The sequence below is a fragment of the Gallinula chloropus genome, assembly GCF_964237585.1.
Source record: "Gallinula chloropus genome assembly, chromosome: 4".
NCBI lineage: Eukaryota > Metazoa > Chordata > Aves > Gruiformes > Rallidae > Gallinula > Gallinula chloropus.
In genome coordinates this window covers 39,362,444-39,374,115 of record NC_140088.1, presented here as the reverse complement: position 1 = coordinate 39,374,115, position 11,672 = coordinate 39,362,444, and the positions used below count along the sequence as shown (strand labels likewise).

The 11,672-nt window shown below is 63.5% G+C and overlaps 1 protein-coding gene across 1 annotated transcript; it reads left to right on the top strand.

Annotated features, from left to right (window-relative positions):
• Nucleotides 1–1,978: 1,978 nt before the first annotated feature.
• Nucleotides 1,979–11,672, top strand: PKP3 (plakophilin 3; the record flags this gene model as incomplete). The annotated part of the gene is made up of 14 exons (XM_084263901.1): nucleotides 1,979–2,017; nucleotides 4,960–5,146; nucleotides 6,138–6,211; nucleotides 6,393–7,120; nucleotides 7,476–7,599; nucleotides 7,755–7,959; nucleotides 8,169–8,343; nucleotides 8,603–8,720; nucleotides 8,996–9,163; nucleotides 9,528–9,713; nucleotides 9,973–10,126; nucleotides 10,565–10,757; nucleotides 11,160–11,247; nucleotides 11,637–11,672. The coding sequence occupies 14 exons, from the start codon at nucleotides 1,979–1,981 to the stop codon at nucleotides 11,670–11,672; spliced, it is 2,475 nt and encodes an 824-aa protein (XP_084120027.1).

The window sequence follows — 11,672 nt, the reverse complement described above, 5'->3', positions numbered from 1 at the left end:
GCTGAGCCTCCGCCCCGTACCTGCGGTGGCCTGCACCCCGCGCTGCGGGGGGGTCATGTCACGCTGGTGTCCCTGGTGAGCTGTGGGGAGAGCCCTCAGTGCTCCCCTCGCCCTGGCCAGGGGACAGCCACATCCCCCATGGCCCGGATCTTTCCTCGCCTCTTCCCCTTGGCTGTGGCCGGCTGCGTGCAACCCCTCACTGGCTCTGGCAAATCCCACTGGAGCGAGCACCTTCTGCTCCCCAGCCAGGTCACCCCATCCCTGCCAATCCCCTGGTCCCCGCCACCCTCCACCATGAGCCTTCCAGCCCCCCGCACCCCCCGGGTGAGCTGACAGAGCCCTGGGGTGTTTTATTCCCTGTCCGCAGCCGTGGGCTCTGCTCGACCCTCCACTGCGTTTTGGGGTGAGGATGGGTGGCGGTGGGCTCAGCAACCCGCAGCTGTGGGAGTACAGCCACAGGCTGGGGGCTCCTGGGGTTCTCAGCCGCCCCAGGATTTGGGATTTTCCCCCTGGAATTGTCTGGGAAGGGACAGGGAGGGGAGGCCGCGAGGTTTTCGGTTCTTTTCCCAGCGCTTTGTTGTGGGTGAGGGCTCTGCCCGCTGCGCTGGGAGGTGGCCCGTGGGCTGAGAAGTACCAGGCAGGGCAGGTGGCCCCAGGGGGCAGCAGCGGGATCCCTAAAACCGCCTTTCCTTAGGCACCGCTTTTCCAGCAGCTTCCCCGCTGGGAGAGCTCAATGAAGCTGCTGGCATCGCAGCCGGCACCAGGCTCGGCCAAATCTGGAGCTGGTGCTGGAAGGGCCTGATGAGCCACTGTCGCCCATGCCATCCCCACTGGGGACACCAGTCTGGCCCTGCTGGGGGATGCTGGAGCTGGCTGATGGTGTTGGCTCGGCAGCAAAATGCCAGAGGGTTTTGTTTCTCTGGCAGTGGCTGAGCTGTGGCCGTGGGTGTCGTGCGGGGACCACGAGGAGCTGGGCCAGGTGCTGGAGCCCCAAGTGCTGCTGGTGGAGTACAGGCAGGTCCCCGCTTTTAGGGGAGCAGCCTTGGTACTGGGGTTAGGTGCTGGCTGGGGGGGTGCAAAGGCCTTGGACAGTGTCCGAGGTGGAGGGAGTGAATGTCAGCCCAGAGCTGTAGGGCTGCCCAGCTGTGGGGTTGAGCAAGGGGTCCCGGGTGGGTGAGGATGGGAGGTTCCCCGATGCCTCTGGGCTGAGAACAGGCCAAGCATGACAGCAGTGGCCTGAGGGAGGGAGGGTGCTGTGCAGCCTCCTGCCCTTGGCTGGGCTTTGCCGGGGGGTCGCCTCTCGGCAGCCCCAGCAAGAACTGGGTGTGGAGCCGGGGCTGCGGGGCTGGTGGAAGCGATGGCCCCCAAACTGGTTTGGCCCGTTTGAAACGCTCCCTCTTGGCTTATCTGGCTTCAAAGGGCTCCTGCTCCATCCCACGCACACAAACATGCTCCCTGTGAACCCCTGGGGCCCATGGAGGCCCCCCTGCACCTCAAAACCCGCCCCCCCCCTCCCCTTTCCCAGCTCTGTCTCCCCTCCTTCGGCAACCCCAAAACACACCTTGTTGCACCTATGGGTGCCCCATGCCAGAGGGGGGTTCAAGGTGAGGTGGGGATAGGACACGTTGGACCACAGCAGTGGTGGGGGGGGACGGGCTGTGGGGTTTTGTGGAGCATTGCTGAGATGTGGCTCCATGACCTGAGTGGGAGCAGGCAGGACCCCTCGGCACCCCGCCAGCATCTCAGCCGTGCCGAGGCTTTTCACGGAGCTGCCGCAAGCCCCGAAAGCTCCAACTTGGCTGCGAGGCAAGCGGGTTTCGAGCGCACATGCAAAACAACGGCGAAGAGACTGGTTGGGTAAGCTCCTGGGGCGGGCCGCGCCGTGGCCCCACACCCGCTGCAGACGGCATCGCCCACCCTGTGCCGGGGCACCCGGCACCCGTGGAGCACCCAGGGGTGCACCCGCCTGCCCGAGAGGATGCTGGAGGGCAACGGCCCTCCGGGGCCGCCCCATAAGGTACGTGCCGGCCGGTCCCGCGCCTGTCAGTGTGGCTGTCCCCAATGCAGTTCTCCAGGGAATGCTGGTGGCACCCGTCCCCACACGCCAGGTGGAGAGGGACAGCGGGGATGCTGGGGTCTGGCAGCTGCCTGCTCCTGCCTGCCTTTGGCCAAGAAGCTTTTTTTCTTCCTTTCCTCGTGCCTCAGTTTCCCCAGCGTGGCTCTTGGCACACGTGCGCTGTGGCCAGGTTGTGTGGTGCCGCGACGGCCACTCCCTGCTTGAAACGCCGATGGCACCGGCACCCATGGGCTTCCCCAGGGACCTGGTTTTGGGGATGGATGGTTGGTGGTGCTGAGGGAGTGGGAGAGGACGAGGCGCACCCGGGAGCTGGGGTCCCTGCCTCTGTCACTCCACGGAAGGAGGGATATGAGTGCCTCCAGGCTGAGTAGGAGGGGGCTCAGTGATGGTTTTAGGGATCCCACCCAAGTTTGTTGAACCCCACATTGCCCTGACGGTGGCTGGATCCTCTGTGGATCCCCCATTTTCCTCCAAATTTGGGGTTTTTTTGTATGATTAACTGCTTTTGAAACGTCCCCGCTCATCCCCACTCCCACGCAACCCTTTCCCCTATTAACCAGCTGGTTTTAGAGGCTGTTTTTTGCTTCAAACCTGCCTCAAACCCTCCCCCCCAAGACCCCTGGTTCCATCCTTCAGCCGCAGGGCAGTGTCATGCCAGGGGGACAGGGATGTGGAGGGGAGGCAGAGCCCGGGGGAAGGTGGCTGCCAGTGAGCTTGGGGATGGCCCTGGGGACAGATGGGCTCCCAGGGACAGAGAGGCTCTCAGGGGTGTCCCCAAGCCCCTGTGTGCCTGGTGCAGGGAAGGTGGGCAAGTGTTGGCTTGCACAGGGAGCAAACCGCCCTCCCCGCCTGCTCCCCGGGGGGGGAACCCGTGATTCATATGGGCTTGGAGGGTTGGGAGCGCCCCACTGTGCTCTGCCAAATTTGGTGCACCCACTGACGCTCCCTGCGTGGGTGGCGCCAAGGTGGGAGAAGGGGGGTGAGGGGCCCTGGGGTTATCCTTGGGTGCCGTACCCCAAAAAGGTCAGGTGCGACCCCTAAGCGAGGAGGGGGCTGCCGGTGAACTTAGGAAGTCCCTAAGCACCCCCAGAGCAGGGAAAGTGGGTGTTTCCTCCCTGCATCGGGCGATGGTGGCACCAGGGTTTGGGGAGGCCATCGGAGCAGAGACCGTCACCCCAAAACGCTCTCCTCCAGCTCCCACCACCCCGCCCTGGCCTCAGCTGATGCTCCTGCTGACGGCGGTGCATTCCTCTGGGACATCCACCCTCTCCAACACCTATGCAAGCACTATATCCCTCCTGGCATTGTCATCGCCGTTCCGGTATTGTCATACTGGGTGGCGTAAGGCCAGGCCAGCTCACCGGCCAGCAAAGCCCGTGATGCTTCTGCCGGACAGGTTGGGAGCGGCGACGCCGAGTGCTGAGCCAGGGCTCACCACGGAGCCCGGGCCGCGTCGCCACGCTCACCTTCAAACAACCACCGCCAGCGCCGGCTTCCAAGCGCCGATGCGCTGACACCGCGGGCCGAACGCCCCATACCCCCGAGTGGGGGGCTGAGCCCAGGCAGGGCTGAGAAAGGCACAACTCATTTCAGGAGTGAGCAGCTCAGTTAGTGAGCCAGGGGCCAAGGCAGAGTGGCATGAGAGGGCACAGCGGGGATTTTAGGAACTGTTCTAGAGCACACCGGGGCTGGGGTGGGGGGGTAAGTGGCGTCCTCCGCCCCGGCCATGCTGGAGTGGGTTGGCCAGGGCGGCTGCGCGGGTGGGGCGAGGTTAATTGGTACCTGTGCAGTGACAGCAGCTGAGTCACCCCGTGTTCATCGCTGCCGGGCCGGCTGGCGCTGTGCTGCCCTCCTTTTTCTTTTTTTTCTTTTTTCTTTTTCTCTTTTCTCTTTTCTCTTTTCTCTTTTCTCTTTTTTCTTTTCTCTTTTTCTTTTTCTTTTTCTTTTTTCTTTTTCTCTTGTTTTTTTTTTAATTTATTATTATTATTGTTGCTTTTAATTCCCTGGCTGATTTGAAAAGCAAAGCAGGGAGGGCCCACCAGTGATTGCTCCCAGTTAGCCCCCGCTCTGGCCCTTTGGTGGGTTGGCCCCCCGCACCAGAGGGGTTTGCTGGCCGGGGTGGTGGGTAGCCCTGGGGGCTTAGGGAGGGGACGACTCCCGCTGGGGTCCAAGGCTCTCCCAAGAACAGGCTCAAGAGTCTGGGGCACCCTGGGGAGGGCACCTGGGCTTGCTGGTGGGGCAATGTGGGGGTCTGGGGCTGGCTGAGGGGCTTGCCTAAGGGGTCTGGTGCTTTTTGGGAACCATGTGGGGGAGCTGCGGGGCGCTCCTGGGAACGATGAGGGGGGCTCCGGGGCACTCCTGGGAGGTTGCTCGAGGGTCCTGGGCTCAGTGGAGGGACACTGCAGGGGTTTGGGGCTCAGTGGCAGTGCCACGGGGATCTCTGGGGGTCAATGCAGAGGCTTCCCCAGGATCTGAGGCTCTCTGGTGGGTCCATGTTGTAGGGCTCCAGGGCTCTCCAGAGCAGCCACTGCTAGGCCTGGGGCTCCCTAGCGTGGCTGCCCATGACTCGGGGGGATCATGATGGGCCTGCCTGCGAGGCTTTGGCTCTTAGGGCGGTGTCTGCAGGTACGACCACTCCAAGGCACCCTGGTCCCCGTGAGATCGCCCCGTGACTGCGGCGGCGAGGCCCGTTGTGATCCCCTCCCTCCCACCGGTGGGAGCGACCGAGGCGTGGCAGCAGCGGCGGGGCGGGACGGGTGCCTCCCTACAGCTCAGGGGAGCAGCCACCGCGCTCACCTGCGCAGGGCGGCCTGGCTCGCCTCAGCCTCCGCGCTATGGCCACCATGCAGGAAACTAACACCTTCCTGCTGTCGGCCCTGCAGCCCGAGGCCGGCGTCTGCTCTCTGGCCTTGCCCTCGGACCGGCAGCTGGACGGCAGGAGCCGGGAGACGGCTGAGGCCCAGCGGCTGCGCAGCGCCCGTGTCCAGGAGCAGGTCCGCATCCGCATGATGCTGCGGGGCCAAGCAGCCACCCGCCCTGAGGGCCTCAACCACACCGACGGTGGCAGAGGTAGGAGATCCCCCCCGCGCCTCTCTGGCGTGCACGTTGAAACGGGCGTCGGGAGTCCCTTGGCTAGCACTGGCCTTTGGCCATGCCCTGGCTAGGAGGGGTGCCCCCCATCCCAGCTGAGACCCCCCCAAGCATCCTGCTGCACCACCAGCACTGGGGATGGGAGGGTATGGCCCAAGCATGGGCTCGTTTCACCCCACTCAGGGGTCGTGCCTCAGTTTCCCCACCTGCCTCCTGGGGAATTTGCACTGGGGAGTGGTGGTCCCTGCCACCCTGCTTTGGGCTGGGGGGAGGCTTTTCTCGTCCTGGCAGATTCCCCCCGTCCCCGTCAGCCTTCAAGCAGCACTGCTGGCTGGGCTCCAAGCTCCTCCATTTAATGTCTGCGCTCGTGGTCTCCGCCCTGCCACTGCGCCTGGCACCAGTTTCTCCTGAACGCCCCCCCCCGATCCTGGGGTTCTGGTGGACCCTGGCAGTGGGGAGAGAACCCCTTCTATCGGCACCCGGCGGGCTGCCCTGGGTACCACCGGGTGTGAGTCATGCTTGGTCGGTTGGGGCTGGGCGTCCTGCCCATCCCCGCCGGCGGCCCTGGGGCGGTGGCGAGGCAGGAGGGCAGCATGGGGTGCGGTGGGGCAACCAGGTCCCTCAGTGCTCCTGGCCCAGGCATGTGGAGCTGGGTCTGGTTTGGGGGGGGACACCTGGGCTGCCCCTCTGGGTGCCATGGAGGGGAGTGAGCTGAGCTGCCACGTCCCCTCCGAGGTGGGGATTACTCCCCGTGCCATCAGGTGATGTAAGGCAGGGAGGCCGCTCTCAGTGCCGCCATTCCCGGCTCCCCCTTGCCGGAAGCAGGTGAAAGCTCTGTCCTCCTACTCCCTCAGCCCCCTCAACACTGCTGGGGGGGTCCCCCAGGATGAGTTGGGGGAATCTTTGGTCCCCAGGACACCCCATTTGTCCCTGCAGTGCTCCTGTTGATCCTTCAATCTTCATCCTGCAGGTGCCCCTTATGGTGTGAACCTGCAGTCCTTCAGCTCGCGCTCCCAGGGCAATGGCCTGGACTCCAAAGCCTCGGTACGTAATGGGGGGACTGTCCCCCAGCCTGTGCTGGCGCTCATAGCCATGGATGCTGGGGACCCGGCTGCTGGCTGGGGCATTGGTTGTGCCAAGGGAGGCTCTTGGTTCTGTCCTCTCCTTTGCCCGCAGCTGGCAGATGGGCTCGAGGGCATCTCTAACCCCTCGCCTTCCCCTGCAGCTCTACCAGCCACTGGCCAAGAAGGATTTCGGCACGTTGAAGGGCAGCGGCTGGTCCTCGCGCTCAGCAGTGGACCTCACACCGCATAAGCGGATGGCGACCATCAGCAATGGGGGCGTGGCAAAGGGCCGGGGCTACAACGCCGGCTATGCCATGTCACAGGCTGCCAACACCTCGCCACGGCCCACCTCCTACCACGAGCGCAACTACCGATCCCGGCAGAACTTCGACACCCTCTCACTGCGCTCCCTACGCCTGGGTGATGGGCCGCTCCCGCCGACCGCCGTCGCGGACGACCGCTATAGTGTCATCTCTGAGCAGCTGGACCCCGTGGGGCACCGTCCCCTCTACAAAAGCCAAGGCAACGGCGGCTTCACCCGCTCCTACACCTTTGAGAGGCAAATGAGCACCGGCTCTGCCGCCAAGGCCGCTTCCGACTGGCTGGACGGCAGCGAGGTGCCTCAGAGCCGCACCATCCGGGCGCCCGCCATGCGCACCCTCCAGCGCTTCCAGAGCAACAACCGGTCACGGCTCAGCACTGGCTCCTTCAGCAGCATCCAGGCGGCCTCGCAGGCGGGTGTCGGGAGCTCCTACATGGGTATGGTGGAGCACAGCTCCCGTGCGCCCTCCGTGCGCAGCCTGGCCGAGTCCAGCCACCGCCTCGCCGACCAGCGCGCCATGGAGATGTACAACGGGCACAGCACGCTGCTCAGCCACCAGTCGGGGGGGTGAGTGCCAGCAGGACCTGGGTGGCACCGCTTAGTCCTTGTCCCACCTCTGTTTTTGTGGCCAGCTGAGGGCATCCTCTGCAGGGATGGGGGTAGGATCTGGCCCCCTCCACCCCCAGTGACAGTTGATCTCCTCAATTCCTTAGCTTCTCTCAGGGATGTGTCCTGAGAGATGAGGGTGAGAGATGCTCAGCCCAGCCGGGTCTGCAGGCCTGTGCCCTGAGAGCGGGGTTGGCGGGGGAGTGATACACTGACAGATCTCCTCCGAGGCGCACGATGCGCTGGGGTGCAGGGCTGGGGGACTCCTTGTGGAATGCTCTGCTTGGGCTCCTCACCACCTGCCTGTGGCTTCCAGGTTTGATGACATCGACCTGCCCTCCGCAGTGAAATACCTGATAGCCAGCGACCCCAACCTGCAGGTCCTAGGTGCTGCCTACCTCCAGCACAAATGCTACAGCGACAGCAATGCCAAGAAGCAGGTGAGCACCCAGGAGCCAAAGGGGAAGGGGCTGTCCACAGCCCCTCTGCCACGGTGGGGCACCCCCGGGAGGGTGGAGGAGGTGGAGGGAGCCCCAGCCCCCAACTGAATGGGAGTGTGGCTGGGTATCTCAACCCGCTGGCTCTTCCCTCTCAGGCCCGCAGCCTCCAGGCCATGCCCAAGCTGGTGAAGCTGTTCAACAGCCCCAACCAGGAGGTGCAGCGCCATGCCACGGGTGCCATGCGCAACCTCATCTATGACAACGCCGAGAACAAGCTGGCGCTGGTGGAGGAGAATGGCATCTACGAGCTCATGCGGACACTACGGGAGCCCGATGATGAGCTCCGCAAGAACGTCACAGGTTGGGCATGGTGGCAGGGGCGGGCAGGGGTCCTCCTCCCCCAGGGTGGCATGTGTTCCCCCCCCCCCCCATGAGTGAAGCTTGGGTGGCACTTCACAGAGGTTATGTGCCCTGTGCCATGGCCACGGGTGGTCGGCACAGAGGTGGGCTGGGGTGGATGCGGTCCGGTCCCCAGTAGTCCCCAGGACTGAGGATCCCCCTCCTTGCAGGGATCCTGTGGAATCTCTCCTCCAGTGATAACCTGAAGGATCGCCTGGCCCGGGACACGCTGGATCAGCTGACAGATCTGGTCCTGGTGCCCCTTTCTGGGCTGGGGGGCTCAGGTGTCATCCAGCAGAACCCCTCAGAGGCTGAGATCTTCTACAACTCCACAGGCTTCCTTAGGTACCTGTGCTGGGCTGGCTCCGGCTCTCCCACTGTGGGTAACGATTGAGGTGGAGGAAGAAATGCTGTCTGGGTGGTGTACAGAGGGAGCGAGGTCCCCAGGGCTTGTGTCTGGGGTCCCCCACCCCTTGCTGCAAAGCCTGGTCAACCCTGTGGGAAAGATGTCAGCTGCCCTTCCCGATGTGGGGCGTGCTGGAGCAGGAGGGGATGGCTGGGAGACACCTCTTCTTGTTGTGATGTACCCATGTTCCCCACGTAGGAATCTGAGCTCTGCCAGCCAGCAGACCAGACAGAAGATGCGCGAGTGCCACGGGCTGGTGGACTCCATGATCCACTATGTGAACAGCTCCCTGGAAGTGGGCAAGTCAGAGGACAAGGTAAGCCCCAGGAGGGTTTGTGTGGCCTCAGATGGGATGCTGCTCCCCCTCCCTCCCTCCCAGCAGCCACTTTAGCCATCATGGTGCAAAGGCGCGTTTTGATGTGATGGTGGGAAAACCAGCCTGGGTCAGTCTGAGCTTACTGGGCACCTCTGGTTTCATTGGGCTGACCACCGGCAGAGCCTCATGGGATCAGTCCTGGGGGCTGCACCAGTGGGAGACAGCTGGCAGGCAACACAAGGACTGATGCTCATGTGCTCTGTCTCACCCTGCAGAGTGTGGAGAACGCTGTTTGCGTCCTGCGCAACCTCTCCTACCGCCTGTACGACGAAATGCCCCCATCCTCCCTCCAGCGCCTGGAAGGCCACAGGAGGAACAACAGCAGCATGGTGACAGGGGAGCTGGTAGGCTGCTTCAGCCCCCAGAGCAAGAAAGCTCGAGAGGTCAGTGGCTGGGAAGCAGTGGGCAGCGTGACGGCCATGTCATCTGGGGCGGGGTTGGTGCCGAGGTGCAGCTGGCAGCAGAGGTGACGCCGGGGTGGAGGTGGACGCCGGCCTCAGCTGATGGGTGGGACATGTGGGTGAGCTCAGCGGAGGGTGAATCTGGTGTGTAGGGTGAATCAGGGTGCCGAACCCCTATTCTGCCGTGCCATGGAGCATGACACAGCTGGGGTGGCCTACCTGGGTCAGCGCCAGCTGGGAGCTGCCCAAGCGTTGAGGTCAGGCATGCAGGGAGAAGACGCCAGCAAGGGATGCTGCAGAGGGGAGGTCCCCTCTGCGTCTAACAGTGCCACCCCTATCCCTGCAGCAGTACCTGAATGCGGACATTGTCACCTTCACGGAGGTCTCCAAGGACCCCAAGGGCATGGAGTGGCTCTGGAACCCGCAGATCGTAGGCATCTATAACCGGCTGCTGCAGCGCTGCGAGCTCAACAAGCACACGACGGAGGCAGCCTCGGGCGCCCTGCAGAACATCACGGCTGGGGACCGCAGGGTGAGGGCATGGGAGGAGAATGTCCTCTGGGTTGTCCCCCCACCTGGTTGTCCCTACTGCTTGGCTGGTTATGGTTCTGCCCAGGGAGGGGATGCACCTCTCCGTGGGTGGGTACCAGCCTTTCCTGGGTGGGGGACGTGGCCATCACACTGCTCGGTGCCTGGGCACAGACCACCCCTGCCTGGCCCTGCTGAGCAGGAGGAGGAGGAGGTAGCAGGGTCCCCGATGGGTGTCTCTAAGCAGGTATTTGCCTCTGCAGTGGGCAGGAGTGCTGAGCCGGCTGGCCCTGGAGCAGGAGCGCATCCTGAACCCCGTGCTGGACCGCGTCCGCACCGCCGACCATCACCAGCTGCGCTCCCTGACTGGGCTCATCCGCAACCTGTCCCGCCACGCCCGCAACAAGGATGAGATGTGTGAGTGCTGGGGTGGGGCTGGCAGGGCTGGGGTTGCAGGGAGGAGCCTGATGAACGCCCTCCACCCTCTTCCTCCTCCTCCTCTGGCTGTCCCTCAGCTCCCTCCCACCACACCTTGGCACCTTCCTGCTTGCTGTGTCCCGGCTCACAGCTGGGTGTGCGGTGGATCCCCAGAAGCTGAACACCCCCCGTTGTGCTCTGCCCCAACCCCACTGTCTCGCTTGGCTTGTTCCCCGACTCCTCTCCCAGATGCCAAAGAGTCTCAGCAGAGACTCTAGAGAGAAAAGGGCTTGGAGACATCCCTGGTGCTGCCCTGCAGGTCCTTGTCTGGACCCTCTGCCCCTTGTTGGCCCGGGGAGGCTCTGAGGTTCATCCCCAGGCTGTCACCTGTCCCCTGGGTGTGGGCACCAGCCCTGAAATGATGTCTTTGCCCACCAGCAACCAAGGTGGTCAGTCACCTGATCGAGAAGCTGCCAGGGAGTGTTGGGGACAAGGCACCACCTGCCGATGTTATTGTGAACATCATCGCGGTTCTCAACAACCTGGTGGTGGAAAGCCCCATGGCTGCCCGCGACATCGTCTACTTTGATGGCCTCAGGAAACTTTTCTTCGTCAAGAAGAGAAGGGACAGGTGGGACATCCTTGGCTGCTCTGGTCACACCTGGGGTTTGGTCCTGCTCTCCCCTCCCTCCCCTGGTCTAGCAAGGTGGAAGAGGGTCATAACCAGTTTCCTTTCCCAAAGCGTGGGGTTGGGAGTCCCTGATCATCAGCCTCATAGCCACCTTCCAGCTCTTTGCCACCTCCCCACCACAGGGCTGCCCATCGCTGCAGCCGCCTCCTTCCCATCAGCTGCTCCTGGTCGCTCTTGCCAGAGACACTTGCCACCCTGCCCAGTGCTGTGGTCTTCCGCCTCTTCCCAGCAGCATTAGGTCCTCAGCTCCTCTGGGCCTTCTGGGGTGGTATCCTTGGGCTGGTGGGCACTGTCCCCTGCCTGGCAGTACCCAACGCTCATTATGTCCTGTCCCTGTCCCAGCTCAGACAACGAGAAGTCTTCCAGAGCAGCAGCCAGCCTCCTGGGCAACATGTGGCAATACACCAAGCTCCACCGGGACTTCAAGATGGTACGTACCCGCCTCCAGTGCCTTCTCCAGGTGGTGGGATCCTGGGATGGATCCTGAGGGTGGATCCTGAGGGTAGATCCCAAGGGAATCAGGGAAAGCCGTACCACCCAAATGCTCCCAGGCATACAATGGGCCCCAGCTCCATGCCACCCCCTCCTGAAGAGGTGGGTATGTACCTGAGCATCATCCCTATGGTGGCGTCTGCACCAGTGGGGTGGGGACAGCCACCTGCTGTGGGTGGGGACAGAGTGGCCCCGTCAGTGCTGGCATGGAGTGGGTTTGTGTTCGCATTCCCACTGCCCAGTGAGGTGTGGGCAGAGGTCTCCTCAGTCAGGAGCGGTGACCATGCCGGTGTCCCGCTGTGTGACGGATGGCCTGTCTCCTTACAGAAGGGGTACCGGAAGGAGGATTTCCTCAGCCTGTGA